General features: G+C 41.6%; 1 protein-coding gene across 1 annotated transcript in view; it reads right to left on the reverse strand.

Moving 5' to 3' along the window:
• The window catches only part of CRB2 (crumbs 2, cell polarity complex component), a 58,927-nt gene that overhangs the window by 34,751 nt on the left and 1,831 nt on the right, over positions 1–22,345 (reverse strand). Inside the window, exons 2-3 of the mRNA XM_026049411.1 lie at positions 21,812–21,896; positions 5,794–5,893 (exon numbers count right to left, since the gene is read on the reverse strand). Of these exons, the coding sequence (XP_025905196.1) occupies positions 5,794–5,836 (43 nt within the window). The 5' untranslated portion in view covers positions 5,837–5,893; positions 21,812–21,896. The remainder of the gene's footprint in view (positions 1–5,793; positions 5,894–21,811; positions 21,897–22,345) is intronic.

The following is a 22,345-nucleotide window of genomic DNA, read 5'->3' on the forward strand; positions in this document are numbered from 1 at the left end:
GAGAAACTGATCAAAACATGAGCAATCCTGCAGTGAGTGTTTTACAGGGACTCAGCCTCCTTGCAGAAGGCACACATGCAGATGGGACACCCCAAAGGAAAGGAATATTTAGAGCGTTGTTTTTACCTTAAGTGCAGAAGACAGAAGGTAGTCACAGCAAAAGTGTTTTCCCCACTAAAATACCACAATCCAGGAACAAATGGTTCATCTCACTATCCTGCCTTGAAATGCTCCAAAGATGATACATCATGTGTTATCAACCTTAWCCGGACCACCCTGCCCCCTCCTCCATCTCTGCTGACTTCAGTCTGTTTTCTCAAGATCAGCCTCAGTGTTAGTTTCTTGCCAGTCCCTCCAACCATCTGGAACTCATTTCTCTCTTTTAAAGAGAAGGAAACATCACTGCTGTCAGGGGACTGAACCACGCTCTGGCATTAGCAGAATTGTCTTGCTCAGGAATGTGTTGCCTCACCTGTGTGAATTTCTCCACTGACAACTCACCTGTCCCAAACCAAAGCAAAGAAGCAAGAACCCATCTCTCATTTAACACTGCAAGAAGCCACCATTCTTCCTCCACTGTCCAACAACCTGCTCTGTAACACACGTAACGCTTCATAACACTTCCAAACTTGTGTCTTTGCAGGAGTTCTTCAGACCCCACACAGTCTGTCCTAACGAGGAAGGACACAAATATGGAGTTTCCCAAACTCCATTGCCACAGGGCCTGAGCAAACATTTATCAAGGGCAAGTCCACTGCACTGCCCTAGAAAGTCTGAATAAGCAAAAGCAGAACAGGAGAAGGTAGCAAAGATCCTGCTGTGCCACAAGGGGATGGATACTGTTGAAGAAAACTGAGAGATTTTCCTCTGAGGGTGACCACAGGAGAGGTCCTTGAGGGATGACTGCTACCAAAGCTTTACCTAGGAAGCAGAAGCATACAGTGCTCAGCCGAAAGCTGCTGTTAGGAAAGGTGAACCTCATGTGCCTGTGCTGCTGCCTGGCCACATACAGTGTGAGTTCTGAGCTCTGCAGCAGTTTAAGAAAGATGTTTCTCCTCAAAAAGGGTTAATTTGTTAGCTCTTACCAACTGCCAGAGCTCTGCTGGGACTTCAGGTTCATCTAGTGTCACTCTGGGCCCAAGTTAATGAAGCCGACATAGTTTGAGACATCTGCCTTCATTATGGTAATCAAAATAGCTTAAATCCAGTGTCTACCTATGAGGATATTCAAATTTAATTTTCCAACATTCACAGTTGCAATTGTACTCGATTTTGCTAGTATAAGCTGCAGACCATTTCTGTGCTGGGCTTTTGGGCATATAGAAACCAGTGTGGGTATTAACCAGCTTAGTCCAATTAAAGGACCTTAATGCAAGTCTGTTAAGGTCCTGATTTGTTAGGCTTGACTACATTTCCAAAGAAGGAGCACAATTGGGTGAATTTGTTATCTAAAGCGTAAGCTTCAAGTCCTTAGTCATCCTTGCTAAAGCCTTCCCCAAACTGGTCATGGTTTGCACTACCTCCGCATCGCTGCGGTCCAACGTCAGTATAATCTGCTCTTTAACACAGAATTAAAATTAAAGCCAAAGGACACAGCTGCTTTCGTCTGTGTAACACTCATTACAAGAGATTTAAGGACAGAATAACAGCAAGGCTTCTATTCTCAGCTAGCAGGCAGGAAACTTTGCAAGCCGGAAACGCATGCCATGAAAATGGGGCAGCGGTAGGTGAACTGGATTAGGAAGAAAGGGAAGGAGCAGATCTGGGATACTCAACAGAACCTTGCTCTTTTATTACTCTGTGCATTCTTCTACATCACTAATTAAAATAACTATCTTTTTCTACAAACAATTCAAAACAAACTGCACAGCTAAGTACCTAAATAAACCACGTAGCACTCTATCCCAAGAGCAGGGTATGCTTGTATGTATTTGCAGTGTTCCCTCATCCAGGGCTTTGCATAACTGCAGTGCTGCAGACTGGATACTGGAACTAGAGGGGTGACAGGGAGGCTAATACCCCAGGTAGAAGCTGACTACAATGCAGGCCTGTCCCCGAGGAGGGAGCCCCACCTTCCCCGCTTACAGCTCTGAAACCAAACTTCTCAATACTGATATTGTGCTCTTCTAAAGCAAGCAAGGCATCTTAGCAGCACTAAAATCTTCTGATTTTATCCCTGCGTCATTATCTGGACGTGGTTAGACACAGCCACCCAAATGGAGTCCACACGAACAGTGACAGGGGACTGGGAACCATCAAAGAAGAGCTCTTCAGCTAAAAGCACAAACTTGCAGCTTCACTCAAAACTAGGATGAGCAAAAATAGTGCTTCAGCATGCTCTTATGCTTTCAACCATAGCTGAAAAATGCCAGCTACACYTTAAAAGCCTTCAGTTTCAGTATCCTAAGCCTATAGACTTCTGCAAGCTAAAAGGTTCACATATTGTTTTGTGTTGTAATGTTTGAGGTTTCTCCAAGGCCAAACATGACTGGAAATTTGCTCTTTCTTCTAATGACCAAAGTTACTGCCTTCAAAACACATTGCTGCCACCACCACACAGCTCTATTTGGCCACTAGATGTCCCTTCCGCACTGCACAGATTCAAGCAAAGGACATGAAAACAGATTTGAGAAAAAATTCATACACGTGTAGTGCTGCCGAACTAATGCAATAAGCACAGTCTGAAAGGTTGCAGGGCTGTGCCAAGCAGCACACTGAGCACTTCACTGCACCACTAGCACATCACAGGTGCCATGGAAGCGCTCTGCCTGCAACCCAAAACTTCAGGGTGGCTCCTTCAACCTGGCAAGTCACACAAATTCCAGACTCAACACTCTGAACACCCTAACTGCACTTTCTGGGCACAGTAAAATTAGTTTTCCATCACTGCTAATGAGAACCACTAAGTAAATCATGCTGCTCACCACCCAGACTTGATGAACTGCAGAGCATCCAGCATCTGTCACGGGGCAATCCTGGATAGCAGCAAAGAAACAATCAACAGGAAAGATGGAGCAGAAGGGCTGCTCTTGCTCACTACTCCGAAACTGTGGAGAAATGTGATGGATGGCCAGAGTCCTGACCCAGCAGCACTTCCCTGGAAAAGGGACTGATTTCAGACAAAACTGTAGTGTTCAGGAAGAGGAATTGTCAGCTCAGTCACACAAAGTCAGAATTAACACCTATTTATGAGAATTTCATAGAAAATAGCTGCCTTGGTTAAGACTTTACATAGAACACATACTGCATATGCATAGATGTAGGATGTAACTCTTCCACTGATGCAGCCCTGGAAGCCTGGCCATTAGGCGCCATCCTGTGGCAAGAGGCTCTGGCTTCTGCAACATGCCCGCCACAGGGATCAAAAAGTGAAAAGGATTCATGTCATTCATACAGCTACAAAAGGGGAAGGAAGTCTCTGAAATCTTGCCTTAACTGAGAAATCATGGGGAAAAAARCAGGTTCTGTTAAAAGAATCACTTCTACAGAGAAAAGAGATCTTACTGCAAAGCATCTAATCAAGTAACACCAAATAACAGCACATTTGGAGAAGAGTGTTGTATCTGTCTGCAGATTATAGGAGGTTTGTGGTTAGAATGTGAGAGGTCAAAGATGAGCCAGACTTGCCTGAAGYCTGAAAACATCTACCTTGCTTTGCAACAGCAATAGCTTTTGCAGGGATTTTCATAATGTGTCTCATTTCCAATAGGAACAAGCTGTAAAGGCTGTAACAAGGATATCCAGCACGTACATTGTACCTGAAGTTGCTTCTGCAACATATGAAGTAGTTCACAAGACATACAGATCATGCTGTAGTAAGAGATATGGGTGCTTCAGCCAAGATATCCCTAAGAAAAGTTCCAGAAGTGAGGCTGTAACCACACAGGAACCTTTTGATCTATGCAAGACCCCACTGGAGGACTGCAGGTCAGCTCTAAGCCCCTTTGATCCTCTTCCACTGCTTACAGCCGTCTCAGTGGAGGCAAATCCCTTCCAAGGGGCCCCTCTCGGCAGATGGGAGGATGAGAATGCTGATCAGCTAACAGGAAACAACTAACAGAGCGTAAGAAAAGATCTCAAGGATTTTCTACTGAAAAGTGTTACAGAAGGAAGAAAGATGTGTCCAATATGTTGCCTGGATCTAAGAGKATTTTGAAGCTTTTCTGAGTATTGAGAGGCCTTTTTTTGTGCTATTTATGTTAAAAAAAATCAAAATGTTTATAATCTCTCTTTTCACTATGACTATCACTGCTTAAAGGGAACCACGAAGGCCACTGGAGGGCACTACTGGGCAGTTTTCAACTCTTCAAGCCAAACAGCAGCTTTGAAAGACAATCATTAGAATTGGCTTGTTTGCTTCAGCTGTCTGCATTGCAGAAAACCTGAGATCCTGCTGATGCCTAAGGCCCTTTGCAGGCTCTGGGGAAAGGCAAAAGGATCAGCCAGTRCCAAAAGAACCTACAGTCTGAGCCAAAGGAAGGAACTGTGCCACAACAGTGCAGGTAAGCAGCACAGCTTCAAAAGGAGCCTTGCAACACAAGAGTTTGCACTGTGCGAAGGCCAAACGGGGAGTAAAGAGGATTTTGGAAGAAGCTGTAGCTGGACCTGAAAAACAAACACATCTAGCTGTGCTGTGTGAACACCCACAGCTAGTGGGTTCTCAGGCAGAGTGTATCCTCCAAGTCCTACCACAAGCTGTATACGACACCTACCTCTTTGCCATGGAAATCATACCTTTGAACACTGCATAAATCAGCAAGCATTGCTTCTTTCTCTTTTCAGATGTAATCTCTGTACTCTCTCACAGTCCTAATGCATACAGTCTGCTTCATAATGAGGCCGCTGGGAAAAACTAGGCATTGTTACTGCAGTAGGAAGCATGAAGCAAAATGAATACAGTCCATGCAAGTGTCAAATGTTGAGGAATAAATGATTTTCTCCAAAAAAGCAGGGGGATGGACTCACTTACGTGCATTTTCACCTTAATGAACTCTCCATTCAAGTATTCTATTATCTCCAAATCTATTCTTACCAGTTTAAAGACAAGAGACAACTGTACAGGAGAGCCTCATGTAAAATTACCCAACCCAGAGCCTGGGGAAGCTGCACAGCTAGCTTCAGTACCTCAGGCCTGCATACTCACAATTTTCTAGGCCATATTTCACACCAGTACTAGCATAACCACCGAATGAGCCAAAGTGAACTACAATAGCAACCATCTCCTAGCTTAAGTTCTATTTTAAGAATATTTCACAGACTGAAACTCCCACTTCTGAGGCAATTATTTCTTCTTCCCCAATACCCCAGATTAAGGGCTTTATCTGCATTGTGTGTACAAGAGCAGCTGGGTCCAGGATCACCTGAGTAAGAGGGTCTAGAAGCCTTGCAGCACACACTGCAGCAGACACTGGTAGGCGGGAAGAAACATTTTGTGTTGCTGGGATGCTAAATCCTGACGTCTCTACTGCCATCCATTTGTTATGTTGCTTAACAAACCTTGAAAGACAAATACTAATCTTCACATACTGGTTAATATTAAAGCATGCAGGCTCATTCTCATGCTCCTCAAATGGTTCTTCATTCCAGTGTAAATATTCAATGTATTTCGCATTTAGTACAGAGACTGGACCATAATCAGCAGCCTGCGGCATCTAGAGCTTCAGCATTTTGCTGTGCCCCGAGGGAAGCTCCAGTTTGCTCTGCTTCTCTGAGGCAACACGGCCTGTGGACACTCTACCCTCCGTGTCTTACAAGAGCAGAGAAGAGAAGCTCCTGCTGAAAGCTGATACTGACCTGCAGCAGGAGCATTTGAATCTTTGGCTCTGCTAACTGGCATGCCGAATGTGCGCAGCAGTTCGGGAATATGTCTGAAGCACAATCTGCTTGATGGTTTCTGAAAAGGAAAAGAAAAGTGAAGCGGTTAGAGCATTMCGAATTAATTTTACATCAGCATTATAGGATGAGGTTTAAGAGGTCCAGCTATGATATACCCAAGATTCATATACACAGGATAACCCAACACATATGGAAAATACAGTTCTTTTGCCAAAAGCAGGAAAATAAAGATATGATGCTTAAGTCTGGCTGTGCCTTACACCAGCTATGGTAACACATACCATATATCAACAATATAGTTCCAGCCATGTGACCATGCATTTTATTACATGGAGCTTTCCTAGTTATTAAATACTTTGATAGCAACATATTCACCTCACATCTCCTCATTTTTTCCTCTCAGTATATTGGTAATTTCTGTTAAAATCATCAGGTTGAGACTTCATATTCCCTCCATTCAATATCCACTGTAGTCATCACTGAAGTCCAAGCCTTTTTCACCAATTTTAAAGCTCATAATCCTGCATGAAATCAGCCAAAAGAGACAGAGATTCACTGACTCTACGCAGTAGAGGACTCAGTCTCTTTTCTTCTGTTGCTTCACAGAATTGATATGTTAATTATGAGCACATCCTGCAAGCTAATGCAACCTTGCTGTCAGGGCAGAACAGGTTCCAACAATTTAGGAACCCAAAGAATTTATTTGGGCTCGGACAGTGAGGAATTGCTGCTACAGTGAAGGATGCAAAGCTCCCTGGCTTGTTCATCCATGGTCGGCTGAAGTCGAGCTTTAGGGTGACAGCCAAAACAAACTGCAGAGCAATGTGGGCTCTGCCGTGTCATGGGCAGTAAGGCAGGTGTCAGGTACCCGACCCACAGAGCCTGGCCAAGGACAAAACTGCCACTCCAGATCAGGATGCCAGGAATTGTGAGAGGATTTTAACAGGATGATCACTGGTGACTCGCAGTCTCACTGCCCGCACTGTCTCAGAACACTAATGCCTCTGAATACCAAGCGCATCCCGATTCCCCAAAGTGCATGCTGAGCTCATCTGGCAGCCCAGGAGAGAGCAGGGAAACCCTCATGGAACAAAAAAGAAGAGAGAGAGGAAAAAAAAAAAAAAAAAGCTTTAAACTAGAGGGCTGCATCTGTCATATGARCTTTGCAGCACACAGGGAACGTTACGATGCCAGTGCATTTACAGACATGAACTGAGGTGCACCASGAACACGTACGAAATCAGCCTGGCCCACACTAACAGAACAGTCTTTGTAAAGACCGTGCTCAGCAGTGCATCCCGACTCCAAGACGCCTGGTCCACAGCATTACACACCCCCTAGGCCAGCTAAGGGCATTAAACAAACACACTGAAGAGATGAGAGAAGAATGCAGTTGTCCTGAGCTTCCCACTCTCTGACCACAAAACCACAGTCTCTCATCAAATGGGGAATAAAACTCAAGAGACTTTTTAATCCTCCACCCTGCTCTAATTAATAATCTTACTTTATCAATATTTGATACAGCTGTTATTGTCTGCTCTGACCACTACCCTTTCATATAACGCTTAGTTACACTGTTCTGTCACACTGTCTCCCTCCAAGGTAGCCCAAATAGAAAATGGGGTCACCAAACAGGATGCCTCTCTAGAAGACCTGGTTTCAGGGCTAGGCTCTGAGGTTGGCAGCTTGAACATAGGGAATTAGGTAACAACTTATGTAAAAAGTTCTACCGAGTCTGCCCAAAATGAACTTCCCCCTTTGCAAATCACTATGTACCATTTTATGGAAAAGAAAAATAGTCTTATCAGAAGAATCATATTCGCACATCAGTAACCCCGAGTGTCATAGAGAGCAGTCACTAGACTTACTGGCACAGAGACAATGCAATAAACATGGCAGAAAGTAAACGAAGACAGTAAAAACTTGAAATTTTTGCAAATTAAGTTGTTGGAGGAAAAGGACGACTATCATCATCTTCTAAACATGATAGAAATGCCTCCCTCCCCTGCAACACCTGCATTTGCCCAGATAAGTACATGATTAGATATGCGGCTGTTGCTGCATTTCTGCAGGGTTCAGAGGCTCCTGCTGCCACCCAGTTACTCATGCGAGCAGCTCCACGAGAGGCTGCTTCCCCTTGGCTCTGTGCGTGTAGCTCCAAATGCCATCGCTTCCTAAACAGATGTTAAAATGATCAAGAATCATCTTGATTAACTCAGCAATTTAAAGTGCTTAAACTAATGTGAACTGCTTTGGCAGAAGGCAGCTTGAGAACAATTCCGTGCAGCTCCGAGAGTAAGGCCTTCCAGTCTCCTGTTTAAAATGCAGGATGGTCTTAGGAACCCAGAACACACATTCAAAACCCTCCTTCACTGCAGAACTGCTAAGAGTAGTCCCTGCAGACAAAGGATCAAAATGCAGGGAAAGGCAGCGCAGATTCCTGGATATAGGAAGGGCTGTTCCAGTACGTTCATCAGCGAGGCCCCAGTCCCAAGCCGGGGCAGGAGTCTCTGGGCTCCCACTCAGCATGCAGCCCAGAGGCAGAACTGCTCAGCAGGGAGAGGGGTGGAGTGCACGGAAGTCACATCAAAGGGTTTTTCTGCAACTCAGGTTATGGGAACAAAGTACATGTATTAGCTTGGGAGGATTCAAAGAAAAGCAATGAGTAAGCTTTGAGATGTAATAAACATTGGTCAGCCAGCAATATTGAAGGTAGCAGCACAACCTAGAGCTTGCTAGTTGCCAGCAGACTGTCCCATACATTCACCGTGTGATAGAAAGCCCATGCAGTAACTACAGATTCCTGACAATTAGCTGAGGTTTTGGTACAGGCCCTCAGAGCTGCTGATGCTGCTGGGAACCTGAGTCCTTACACTAAGCTGGCAATGATCATGAAATGACCAAAGGCTGAAAAATCTACACTGAAATAAAACCTGCTTAAGGCACTATGCAAAACAGAAGACAATGTAAGTTTGAGGGAGCTTGAAAGGTAATGTCCTAGCTTTAGCAAGGAGAAAAGATGTGGTTGCTCTTTGTTTTTTCACAGCAGTGATATAAGCACCCTGCAGCAGAAAGATGGAAGCAACATAAGCAAAGAGTAAAAATGAAGAAAAAAAAAAGGAAAAAAAAGTATAAAGTGACAGTCCCCCTGCTAGAGATTTCCATGCTGTAAAATCCCATTTGCAATATTCTCCAAAAGAATACCTTGACTACTACAGGTGGCGAGAGGCAAAAGGATAAGCAGAGGTATAACCTCACGTTGAGTTAAGGTTGCGATAAGCAGCAGGGTAAACATAGGCACATAACCTCAGYGACAGGAGATGCTCACGGATGGGCCAATTAGTCACCCCTTAAGCAAGACAGGTCACAGAACCGTTCAGGCCACTGACAGCCAAAACACCTTCAAGTATGTGGTTGCACTGACGTGCTCCGAGCAAGAAATCTGAGGCTTACTGCTCTTGCTGGGTGTCCACCAGGGCTCTGCGTGGGTTGCAATAGCAAAGACACTAGATCCTCTAATAGCCTTTATCCTGTCACTCTCCTTGATGGTGATTAAATACATAATGTTACATGCCAGACATTTGAAACAAAGGCCCAGATCACCTAAAAAATATCGTCCGGGCAGAGTACTGTTTCCAGGCCAGATTACAGAATATTAGTTATAATGTGACCCAGTCAAAAAAACACTGCTCTAAAGAAAAGAAATCAAGAGTAGAAAGGAAGAGTAAAGAAGTCCAAAAGGTAAGAATCAGTTTGTTTTCCTTTTCATTCCATGTGCCATCCAGTCTTTGTTTGCAGACTTGCATTAGAATGCAGATTTACACATATTCAGACGCCAAACCGAGGCCGTTCTCAGGAAGCACGCTGCTCTGGGCAACTTGACACAGAATTGTTTGCCATTCCTACAAGATAAGGAGGCTTTATATAAGGAAGAAGAGGAAAAAAAAAGAAAAAAAAGCTACGCTATGAAGTTATCTAGATGTTGCTAATAAACTAGAAGAAACAAATGTCTGCAGAATACTTCATTATTTTCCAACAAAAAATACACATTTAAAATAATTATGTTTGGTATCCACTTGTACTTTGTTGCAGTATAATACTAATCCTACCATGTAGTTATTATTAACAATTTGCATTTTAGTAGTTGCTCACAACGGCTGCCTGATTGACCAGACTTGTGGTCCCCACTTTTTCAATAACTATAGAAAAAGGGAGTAGAAAGGCATGGACAAGGCAAATGCTATTTCTGCCTCACCCAGTTAATTTAAATATATGAAAGTAAGTGTGGCTTTATAGTCCTTTAATTATGTATTGCCTCTGAATTATGTATGGAGCAGAGGGCACACAGGAATTCTGGTGGGAAAAGACAGCATTGTGCAATAATACTTCTTGACTCCGGATAAGACATGAATGTGCCCCTACAACATGTTCACTGCAGCTGATCGAAGTGCTGCCATTTTTCAGAAACCCGTGGAGAATCTGTGTACCTGCTCTCACTGCAAGAAACCATCTCATGTGCCTAATAAATTCCCTGTAGCCCTGCAGGAAGAACATGCTCACACTGCTAGTGGGCAAAAACATCCCCTATGTGCTACTGTACTTTTACTGTATGAATACTGTTCAAAAATAATGCAACACAGTATTATTTGCAGACATGTAATCCAGCTCTCATTTCCCTTGGAACAAAGGGCAACTCCAAGTCTTGTCTCATTAAGATTACACAAGAAGTGACGACAATGCCCACAAATCATTTCATCAAGTCCTGCCATCGCTACTTATAGTAGAGCTATCACAAATATAGAGACAAACGCTCAATTTGCATAAAAGCTTTCTGTGTTCTATCTTTAATTCCATCCCATTTCCATTTGCTTTTGTCTTTTTATAGTCTATTTTAAACACAGTTGTGTATCACACATAGATACTTCTTAGGAAAACAGTAACAGACAAATGATTAAATCTCATAGAGCTTTTTTAAGCTGTCTTGTCCTTACCCATTTCACTATTCAGACGTAAATAAAAAATATTCTCCCCCTGCTGCTGCTTCCGACTGGTTCTTGCACTGCACAAAACATTAGGTAGTGTTTCCCCCAAACAGTATTTGGGATAGAAAAAAGCAGCTGCTAACCCCAGATACAGAGCCACACGTGCAGCCTGGTATCTGCTTTGCTCTGGGAAAACTTCTGAAACATACTTCTCATCTTGTGTGCGTGTGTCTGCAAAAACACCTACCCACCTTTCTGCAGTGCTCACAATGCCCTTCTTCCCTTGCAAGGGTGAGCGCAGCAGGCTGCAGCTCTGCTGCCGGGCAGCCTGCGGTTGGGGCAGGGACAGCAGTGACATCAAAGTGCCGCTTGGTGGCACAGCTTGGATGCTGCAAGGGCAGCGCGGCTCCCCCAAGCACAACACACACCGTTATTCTCCGCTCAAGGTGACTCAAGATTATGTCTTGCCTTTTCATTAGGAATTATGTTATAGGTTAATGCAAGCTTCAAAATTAAACATATACTCAATTAATCATTTTACATTGTTTTAGAATAAACAGGTTCTAATCAATTTATTGGTTTGGGGAGAGGGGGGTGACAGTTTAAAACATTTATATTCTATTTCCTCTCTGTAAATCAACTGTCTTGTGCAAGAGGTAAAGTGTCAAATGCCAGCAAGTGCCTTTCTAACAGAGCATAAGAAGTTGTGAACCAACAAACTATTTGCTTCATCTCTACCACCTAAAGCAATGGCCTTGCTGCTCTAAATTAGGCTAGCAGGTTTAATTTTTAAGTCCCCAGTTACTTCAATTTCTACCTGGCTTACTGACAACTGCAAGCACAGCATATGCAAGTCACTTTACTGTGATTTGTTCCCAGCATGAATAATATTCTACAAGCTGAAGCTTCCTTTACTCTACTTCCCAARAGCTTGTTTATCATTCCATTTCTCAAGCTGCAACATATTTGGTTCCTTAACAATGCTGCAATAGCTCTGCTTCTGTGGCCACATCCTACCGTCCCACGAGAGGGGCGATACCCCAGGACTGCAGGAGCTTCTCCCAGCGGAGGAGCAAGATACAAGGTCTTGCCAAAAGAAAAAGCTTTTGCTCAAGCCAAGGGGAGCTACCTAGTGTCCCCGTTTCTGCCTCACCATTTCTGTTTCACAGGCTTTTTAAAACCTTCACAATACTGTGATCATCATAAGCATATTGCAATAACTATCCATTTGACCTACAGAAAGTAAAGGGGAACTGACAAGTTCCACATCTGTAAGGCTGTAACAGAAGGATTTACTTAAACCCCATGAGCTGAGTTCATGCCTAACCTTGGGCACAGGGACACTTTCTGCTCCCTATGGATTTGCTACCCCACTTCCATTCCTCCCTGCTCGAGTCCCAGCACCATATTGCCATTTTTAGCAAGTTACACATGGAGCTGCAGAACATGACTGGGCTGCTCCCAGCCAGGCTGCTTCCAATTAGACTGCAGTTTGCAAAGCAGAATTGGGATAAAGGCTCTTTAAGGGCAAGCAACTTTTATCAGCCTTTTTTTCTGACAGGAAACTCTGGACACACTGTACAAGTTCAAGGCAGAGTTTATAAACCACAAGCCTCAGAAATAAATATTTCAACCCTTCTGAATAAAGATTTCCCCTAATAATAGCTATTAGTGTTTGTTTAGTCCGCGCAAGAAAAATCTAAGCTAGAAACACTGCCATAATTAAAGATCATCTTAGTATAAACCATTCCATAAAACTTCAATTAACTGAACCTCATCTAGCCAATACACCAGGTTAGCCAAGCTGGCTCTATGCACACCAGCTGCATTTCATCAACTAGGAGTGCTCCATTTACAAAGTATTCATTTATCCAAATATTCCGGGCCTCTTCTGACACTCTGCATTATCACAGAGAGAGGAGTATAAATACACCAAGATGTTTTTGCAGTGGTAGCTTTCAGTTTCTAGAATACTTGCTACTGAAAATTTATTAACYTCTGCAAAGAATTAAAAATGAGTTAAAAATCGAAGAAAGCAGTAGCTGTATATGGGTAAGAGGAAAAGAGAGACAAACTATTCATACAGCTTTACAAATCCTCAACAGCAAAAGTTACTGCCAAGCCTGAACATACAGCCTACCAAACTTCCATTAATTCAGAACTATGACATTAAGAATATTATCTTTTCATCCATTACACCAATATTTTCCAAATTCAAGTCAGTTGCCAGAATAGAGAAGGAAAGTAGCTATACATTAAGAGAAATCACCTATGCYGAAATCTCCATTCATCTCCTTTTTCAACACGAGTGGGGAGTTACCAATATTGGTATCCCTGTATTACAGCTGGCCCCATTTATAGCTGATTTCCACATTCACATGCTTCTACTCCACAACTCTTCTCAAAAGTGTCTAAGTGTACACTAGTTGATYGCATAAGTGGAATCTGAAAAAAAAATGTATGCATACATTTAACATCATAAGCCACAGATTTTCAGAATTACTGTAAATTCTTTTTTGAAGGAATCCACATAAGAACAAAATTTTCCACTGAGGATTTTCAAAGCAATTAAATGTTTTACTATTTTGATAGCTTTTAACATCATGGCATCCAAGTTCATCAGATATTACGACAGCAACACTGGCTTCTGCACCCATCTAAGGATCCGGTAAAACTAGCTTTTCTTGCATCTCCTTCATCAAAGTAATTTCAACAAAGCCAGTAGTCAAAGCTCTCCAAAATATGTATTTTTTCAGTTGAAAATCTAGCTGAAGCAGCTTTTGCCTATGTAGCTCATTTCTAACATCTCTAGAGCAAAGAAGCAAGTAATATCTTTTCCAGTCATGGCATACTGAGGAACCTAACTTCTTCCTCATGCTATCTCTACTCACATGGTAGCACAACAAGAATTTACAGGGTAGTAATATGAATTCCAGTACTGGGGTGCTTACCCATGATTTCACTTTCAGGACAGATCTAAAATCTGCAATGTGTCACAAATCAACCAGGCCAAAGATATGCAACATATTGTCTCACAGTCTCAGGACATCAGTTGGACCTAATTAGTGATACGTTTACATGAAAATCTACACCCATGAAGGAATTCAGGGATGGAGCCAGATTCACCAGCTCTTACAGCTAGGTAGAGTTTCAGCATGTTCTAGATAATATAAGCTCCATTTTTACCAGTTTCGTGCCCTTTTTTTCTCATCTTTAAAACAGCTTGCTACAGTTACGTTCTTGGCTGACAAGCAAAAGTTTCCTGARCTGAGTTTCCTGAACTCAGTGACTTCCTATTCTGTCCATCCTTATGTCTCAGAACACTACCAATTGTATACATTTACACAAAACTGCAACTATGAGAAGATAGTTATAAACAAATGGTTACAGGCTGAAAGCTTCAACTCCTTCAGATATTCTGCAAGCTATGATGGCTATCCTTAATTAAAAATAAAAAGCCACCCACACAGTTTCCTGAACTGTTTTGAGTGTGGACTTTGCTTTGAAACTGAAAAGTTCTTTGTTATCAGCTTTCACCAAGACAGGAAAAGCAGCAACATTTTGTTCAGAAATTAGTTCAGTTATAAAAAAAATCCAACCAAGATAGTTTAATAAGTATAAGACAAAAAGCAGAATTGCAGAAGCAGCTCCACAAAATACCATCACTGGGTAACAAATCAGAAAGTAAGCAGCTGACCACAAGAGCAGTKCAGGAAGACAGTGGCAGCTTTATGGCAAAGAGGACTGACACCAGACATCAATACTGTAGCACCTTCTCTTACTTGCATTTTTTAGCAGTTACACTTACTACTTGATCACTTAAACTAAGCTTGGTTATATTGTTCACATCCAGCCCCAAATTCCTGGAAATATACATGAAAAGAGCTCAAAAAAGCACACACACAGGGGCCAAGAGAGAAATTACTGTCATTTTTGAAGCACAGACATATGTTTCATGGTCCATTTTACATATTCTGCTATGCTTCAGTTAAGCATTTGAGTCATCAGTGTTCAAGACATCTACTAGGAAGACCTTCCACAAACCGAGTTCGCGTGCGCTCATTGGACTCTGGAGGCTTGTATCCAGCAAGTGTTCGGAGCAAGTTTTATCCAGAGGCTAATTCAAACGAGCAGTTAGGGTAGTGAATGCTCTTAGCATTCCCAGATCCTTACAGAATGCACTGAGGCAAGTAAATGGACCTCCCCAGCTCAGCTTGTGCTTCTGTCACAGATGGGCTGCAAATCTTCATCAGCATCAGGCAAAAACTTTCAGATCCTCAAAAATTTTATGGAACTATATAAATACTGTAAGAAATTAATGATGTCCTGATGCCCATAAATGCCAAAACTTCAAATGTCATTTCATTTTATTTGGCTTCTCTCTTGGTCTATAAGGATTAAGTTACATGCTAACGTAAGCTGTTTCTCTGGGTTTAAAGCACGTTTCAGCTACGGCACAATACAGGGAACAACGAGATGATTTTTTTCTTACTGTACAACTTTGTCTTSTGTCTGCTGGAACTTTTCTCAAGCCTCTCCTCCAGACAAATGTTAATCCACTTTCTACACTGTAAGCAAGAACCAGATATTGACCTGGATTCTCTTTGCATGTTTTTCTTATTTATTGTTTCCTCATTCCCTCTGTACACTTGACACTTCCTGTGTATTTGTCTACCGAGACAAAACAGCTACTGAAACACAATTTGTGAAGAGGCATCCTGTCCTTGCCACTGATATGCCATGACTGCAAATAAATGCTGCAGCAGAGTGAAAAACAGTGATGCGGTGGCCACATTCCAGCCCAGGGCCTTCAGTTTCTCGATACGATACGACATGGCAGCGATCAGAGCATTGCCCACCAAACTTCAGGTACTTTGGAGGCACTTGTTGGTTTGGCCATCTGTCAAAAGATGATCCACTGTACCAGCTTCCTTCTATCACAAATTGGTCCATTTACACGATTTCTCAGAAGATCCCTCTATTTTTAGATCACAATAGATTCACCAAGTCAGGCATATTATCAGAGTCTCTGCTATATTGTTCCTGAAACCCCTTCTGAAGCAGCACAACTTAATTCTAYCCTCAGCGTACCCTTTGCCTACAGACAAAACTTCTATCCTTACACAGTCTTCAGCTACTTAAACAACTAGCATGCTGTCCTATTGCACCTTGTTCTTTACTCGCAGTTCTGCCATTTTTTGCTAGACTGGACATATGCAGCATGCTACACAGTTTTTAAAAAAAAAAAAAAAAAAAAGCACATAAATATCCTTAGAATGGCTCAACCAGGACAGCATAACAGACGGCATGTGGCTCTGGACCACAAGCTCTGCTCATTGTACTGCTACCTGCTGAGCACAGCCACCAGCATTCAGAGCATTATAAAAAGGGCATTACTGTAACAATGACAAAGAGAGCAAGCACCACTTTCGCAGTGTTTAATGAGCAATACAGACTATGGCATTCGGAGTCTGGGAGATTTTATATATATACACACACAYATATATAAAAATTTCCACCAACTTTCAAATAATAAAGAGCATGAATTAACTAGCGAGTGAGCTCCAGGAAGGCAGAACGTATGTTTTCACGCCCGAGCACAAGCACACACCCGGGTGCCTTTCAAGGCCAGCATGGTGACAAGTCATCAGCAAAGAAAGAACTCTGAAAAGATCARATTGCACTTGCTTAGAAATCATTCYACCTTTACAGGATCTGAACTATAATTAGAATGCTGATGCCTTGCTAGATTGGAGACAGAAGTAGCATCACACAAAGAACAGAACAGTTTTCAAAACAGGGCACTACTAACAAACGGAAAAGAACAGGTTAAGATGCACAAACTTCTAGTATTGGTTATTTCGAAGTTTATGCTATTGCAGATGTAAAATGGAAGATTCTATAAATAACCATTAAAAAAAAGAAAACAAACYAAAAAAACACAACCAATGTTAAATATTTCTGCTCTTTCCCTTTAAATTTTCCAAAGGACACTGTTTTTGCAGCTGCCAATTCTGTGACCTTGCTGGAAGTCACCAAGCCAGAGATCAATTAGTGAGTGCAGAACAGAGAAGCCGCGTTGACTGCATTCTGCCCATCCCTTGGGAAGAGCAGCTGTGCTTCAGGGTACAAGTATAAGCAGCATAAGCCAGGAAGATTGTTATCCTGAGGGAGCACTGAAACGCAGGTTGGTTACTAACTGCAAGATGCAAAACGCAGCAGGGCTGCAAGGAAACAGGGAAGTCTTTATCCTTTGCCATCCACATTTAAAATTCTGTCTTCTCCTGTGAAGCTGGATAAAAAGGGACCTGACAAAATGCACTTGTCAGATCTAGGGTTTAATCACACTGAACCACAGCAGTTTACTCTAGACATTCATCTACGGAAATAAATAAGCATCTTAAGAAACCCTGCTCTGCCCTCTTGTTGAGCTACTGGACTTGGGTGACCAATAYGTTCAGGAAATACTTGCATCAACTTCATCAGGGTCAGGATTTCTTCCCAATCTGCAGCTTGTGTACATTTTCCACATGCCACAGAATTTTGCTTGCAGTACTTTGTCACAATTTTAATAATGTCAGAAACCCACTTTACTAAAGTCAAAAAATTCTCATTATAGCTATATTTTTAGAGCAGCTCTCTGACCATGGTTTAAACCTTTTTATTATTAGCCAACAGTTATTATTCCTAACAGTTCTCCACTTTATATTAATGGAAGGGAATCTTAGCAAAAGCATCCCCTCACACACACGCACACACTGTATTTTCAACGGCACCCACACAAGTTGACTCAAGTTCTAGACTTCAGGGTCATTGACGGACACTCAGCTACTGCTTTGATCAAAAAAGGCATAGACTGCTATAGACAAAAAAGGATATGTCAAAGGAAATAACATGCAGTTAAGAACAAAAGAACAGAAAAGCCCCACCACTAAAAACAAAAACTTTTTGTACCAGAAACAGATTGAAAACAGAAAGAAAATTAACATTTAGGAATAAAAAAGCCCATTCACTGTTGATGTTAAATACAACACCCGCGGAGATAGAAGCTGGGTTTATTTTTGATAGCAGCATAAACACTAAAAACGAGCCAAAAGCATTTAGAAAAATAARGTTGCAGTACAAAGGCTGAGAATGATGAGAGAAATTTTGCTTTTAGTCGTAACCTGGAAAACCTTTTCTACGACAAGACCTCCTTCCAGTATAGTCACAGTCCTGTCTAATTACATTATTAGTTATAAAAAGGCCACCCAAACTGTTTCTGCTTTAGAACGATGGCAGGTTCTCGATCCTACACTTCAAAGGCAATGGAAAAAAACTAAYACATCATGCCAAGGACCTACACTAAACTTCAGTCTTCCATTCTCTGGCCTAGTCACGCACTTCCCCAATTATTCTAGTAAGGACATAAATATTCCCAGAAATATTTGGCTACTTGTCACGGGTACACACAAAAATTTTCATCACATATACCAGATCCTATTCATAGGATGGAATAAACAGCCGATTTCTCATTTGGTTCACTATGCCTCCAATCTCAGTAATGCATAAGTCCTAACTACACCACTTCTATCCTTACAAGGAAGGAGGCATCACTGGAACAGATCTCAACAAAATCCCAACCCAAGAAGTGTTTTTTCCTCTGAATACTGGAATTTAGAAGATAGGGTGTCTGAGACAATGTTTTAATACACATCACTGCATTTTACCAGCTTTATAAAGATTGACAAGCAGAGGAACACATGTTGAAATGTGCTTTTTAATTTTTTTTTTTTAAGCCCAGGCCTCTTGTTTTCTTAATAACTGATATAAAACTGTAAATAACTCTAAATGGCTGTAAATTGCACTTCTAAAATTGCAGCCCTACTTGGGTTCAATCACACATGGTGTAACTCCTGTTCTCAGCTGAAGCTAAGTCCTCCTCAGTGCATGCAGAATYTCTAGTAACTGCATCACTCACAACCTGAAAGTTTCTCCCACTTACCTGGATCCAGTTTTGCAAGCTTTTCAAGCTAATCCTCATCCTATCTCTAAATAGATCTCTGGAATGCTACCCTACAGAGCCTGCTCTAGGGCCTGGCAAGCACTGCAGTGCATTTCAGGGTATGATTCCTCCTCCTCAGTGCCCGAGTTTCCCCTATCCCATTTTCTCTCTTTTGCTTCTAGTCTAAAGACAAACATTCGTTCACATTCAAAACAACATTCGTTCACATGCGGCAAAGTATTAGCAAGGATCCTCTCGGATGCGAACACTGAATAGGGCACACAGATCTGCCAACTTGTGCTCATCATCCTTGTTTTGCAGCACAGGTTCTAGATTAAGTACCCTTTACCTTTACACAATCATCTGCTTGATATCCACTTGATATCCATGATTTTTTTTTTTTCTCCTCTTTTCTCCTCTCTTAAACAAATACAGATCTTAAAAGCATTTTTTTTTTCCAAACAAAGCTCTTTGTTGCATCATGCCACAGATTAAGCAGTTATTAGCTGTGGGCCAAACAAAAATGAAAGCAGAATATACGATGAAGCTCTGCAAGCTGTGATCAGGTGTAGACATAAACCAGAAGGTAGATTCTGACAGCTAGGACAAAAGTGGGAAGCTCAACAAACTTGGAGATGGCATGTGAGAACTACCGAAACACAAGCCCCCCTAATCAACTTGTGCAGTACCCTCACTAGAAAAGACAGAGCCCACATTGAAGTAAAATACAGTGATACTTACAACCCCGCAACGTGGCGAGAACCCACACCTAAGCCCCAGCACAAACGCGTGGATACGCCTTCAGAACACGAATAGCCATACAGGGCCACACACAGTTACACCTATCAGGCGCAATGCTCATCCTTGTAAAGACTCTCCTAGGGCTGATACCATCTCTCTCTTTCTCATTCGTCACCCTGACTCCTCTCTCCACATCCTGAAAAAAACATCCTGAAGAAAAATTCAATCTAACCTTGGCAAGTTTTCACTGCTGACTTCCCTACCCTACCCCCAGTCCACTCTCTGCAATTCACTACTCAGTTATCTGGCCTTTGATTTAAATGAAGTTTTACAGACACATTTTTAGTGCCTCTAGGTTTTACTACTTGCACAGTCACCCTGCAAAGTTAAACGATTTTTTTGGTACATGCTTACTCTTTCTGAATGCAGCTTTAATCCCCTCTCTATCTATTTTTATGCTGCTTAGATTATAACTCTTAACTTTCACCTTCTGCTCTCTATGCCTTTTTTCTACAGAAGGCAGATGACCTCACAACTTTCCACTTTTTCCTGTATCCTTTGGCATTCTACTTTCCTAATTTTTACTAGGGAATTTTCTCAAAAGTTAAAAATAAATAACCAACCAAGCAAATGTAGCTAGAGAGAAGAGTGGCTCCGGATTTTCTTTTTATTATTATTATTTTTGGCATGGAATTGTTTTCAACTTCACTCTCATCATTACAGATGAGTTGCATYCTCATATTTCAATATTTGCTTCAAAACACTTCACATTTGCAAAACATTATCGTYGCTTATCACCCCTCAAAATCCAAGCCTCTGCTGTGGAAAACACTCAAGCACTTGCCAAGCTTCAAAGCATGCAAACAATCACATTAAACATGTGATCAATAGCACTGTAATTAAAGTACATACAAATATTTATTTTTATAGGGCCTTGATTAGAAAGGTGTAAAAATATCTTTTTGTTTTGTAAACTCTACTCCCTTTTAAAATTCTCTGAATTCTTGTTATTATCTCGTTCTCACGAGCWCTATGAGACTAATCTCACATTTGAATATAGCTCTTTCGGAAAGATTTGTAAAATACATGTCTCATACCACTTTCTTTTTTCCTTTCGGTGCTCCTATTCAAAGTCTGTCCTCGGATACCTTTGCACAAATCCCATTAACTTTAGTATGTATGTCTAAAGGCAGAATTTGAAACCTGTAAAGAACTGGGTCACTGGACAATGGATACTTCTTGAACAGAGATTTCTTTTTTTGAGTTATAACAAGAGGAAAATAGCTCTTCCCTCCAGCACCATGAGAACATTCCCATTTGTCTATAAACAACACTAAACAGCTGAAATTTGATACGCTACATTTTATCCTTGCTCACTTAGGATTTTCCCTTTATTACAGCTAATAGCCATTTAGTTCCCACTGTAGCATTTGTAGGTGCTGCTGTACCATCCAAGCATGCGGTCCCGAGGGGCTGCCTCACTGCAGGCTTCAGTGTCCGCTTCATTGCTCTCAAGCATAAAACCAGTGACTATCAGTAACTTTTTGTAAAGCCTTCCTCATTTTTTTTTGAGGGTTTTCCCCTCCTCCACAGAACACCTGCAAATTGTTTTCACATGTTGGTCGTATACACCAGCTTCAGCATTGTTTCTCTTTTTCATTTAATAGTGGTAGCAAAATGTTTTCATCAGATGCACAGGATACAGTATAACCATGTAAGAGACTTCTAAGTAGTAAAATCACTACTGGAAGTGATTTATTTAAGAATTTTATCCTTGTTGTGAAATACTCTCCAGAGAAATACTCTCCAGAAATATCAATTACTTAATACAAGTTTTCTCAGTATTAATGTCTTACATTTGTATACTCTCCTCCTATGATTGGTAAGATTCCTGTCCTGTACTTGCTATACCATACAACCTACGCAGTAGTTAAAAATAGGCCTACATAACCTTGAGAATCTGACCAGTCAGGAGACAGAAAGAGACTGAACAAGCAACTAAGAAGTATTCAGAAGTTAACAGTGACTTTCCTTTCCACTTTCCCTTTCCCTGAATGGATATATACTTTACCAGGGTACATTTAAATCGTCAATGTCTTTTCAGAAGAAATCCAGAGTAGATGCTAGCAAAACACACCTTATATTTTCAAACCCACTCCCAACATTCAGACTTGTTTGTGCTCATGTTTCTGCTTGGAGGAGAGTTCACTGCACGGAGCGCAGGCTTGGGAACTCTGATGCCAGCTACGCTGCTGGTGTGGCGCCTTACCTCACACAAGGTGCATCATCCAGCTCGGCTGCTGCATCTTGGAAGTCTCGTTTCCTCAGTGCTTTCCTCAGTTGTCTCTGGCACACTGAGAGGATTCAAGMACACAGCACAAAGTCATAAATAGTTCTACATAAAAGAATGGCTGCAAAACAGACATCATTCCTATCACAGCTTTTTATATATACACTCACACATACACACACACACAAAACTATACATAATCTTTCTATGCCTGTATTTTGTCCAAAGAGAAACAAAAAGCACATTATAATCATAATAACTTTTAGCTCGTATCAAAGTAATTCTAATTCCAATTTCACAATTCAGTTCCCCACCACTTATTGAGCATATTTACAACTATAAACTCATATTTTCTCCTTTTTATTCCATAAAGCCAAAAAAGTTGATATGCACCAACTTTTTCTTCCCAAATCTCAGATGTTCCTGTTAAATTCATATCCTTGTATTGTTGTAATATCAGAACTCTTCCAATCCCCTGTAYTCTAAATTAACCCACCAGTCCCCTTTCCTCTG

The sequence above is a fragment of the Nothoprocta perdicaria genome, unplaced genomic scaffold, assembly GCF_003342845.1.
Source record: "Nothoprocta perdicaria isolate Ctin4 unplaced genomic scaffold, notPer1 scaffold_6, whole genome shotgun sequence".
Taxonomy (NCBI): Eukaryota; Metazoa; Chordata; class Aves; order Tinamiformes; family Tinamidae; genus Nothoprocta; species Nothoprocta perdicaria.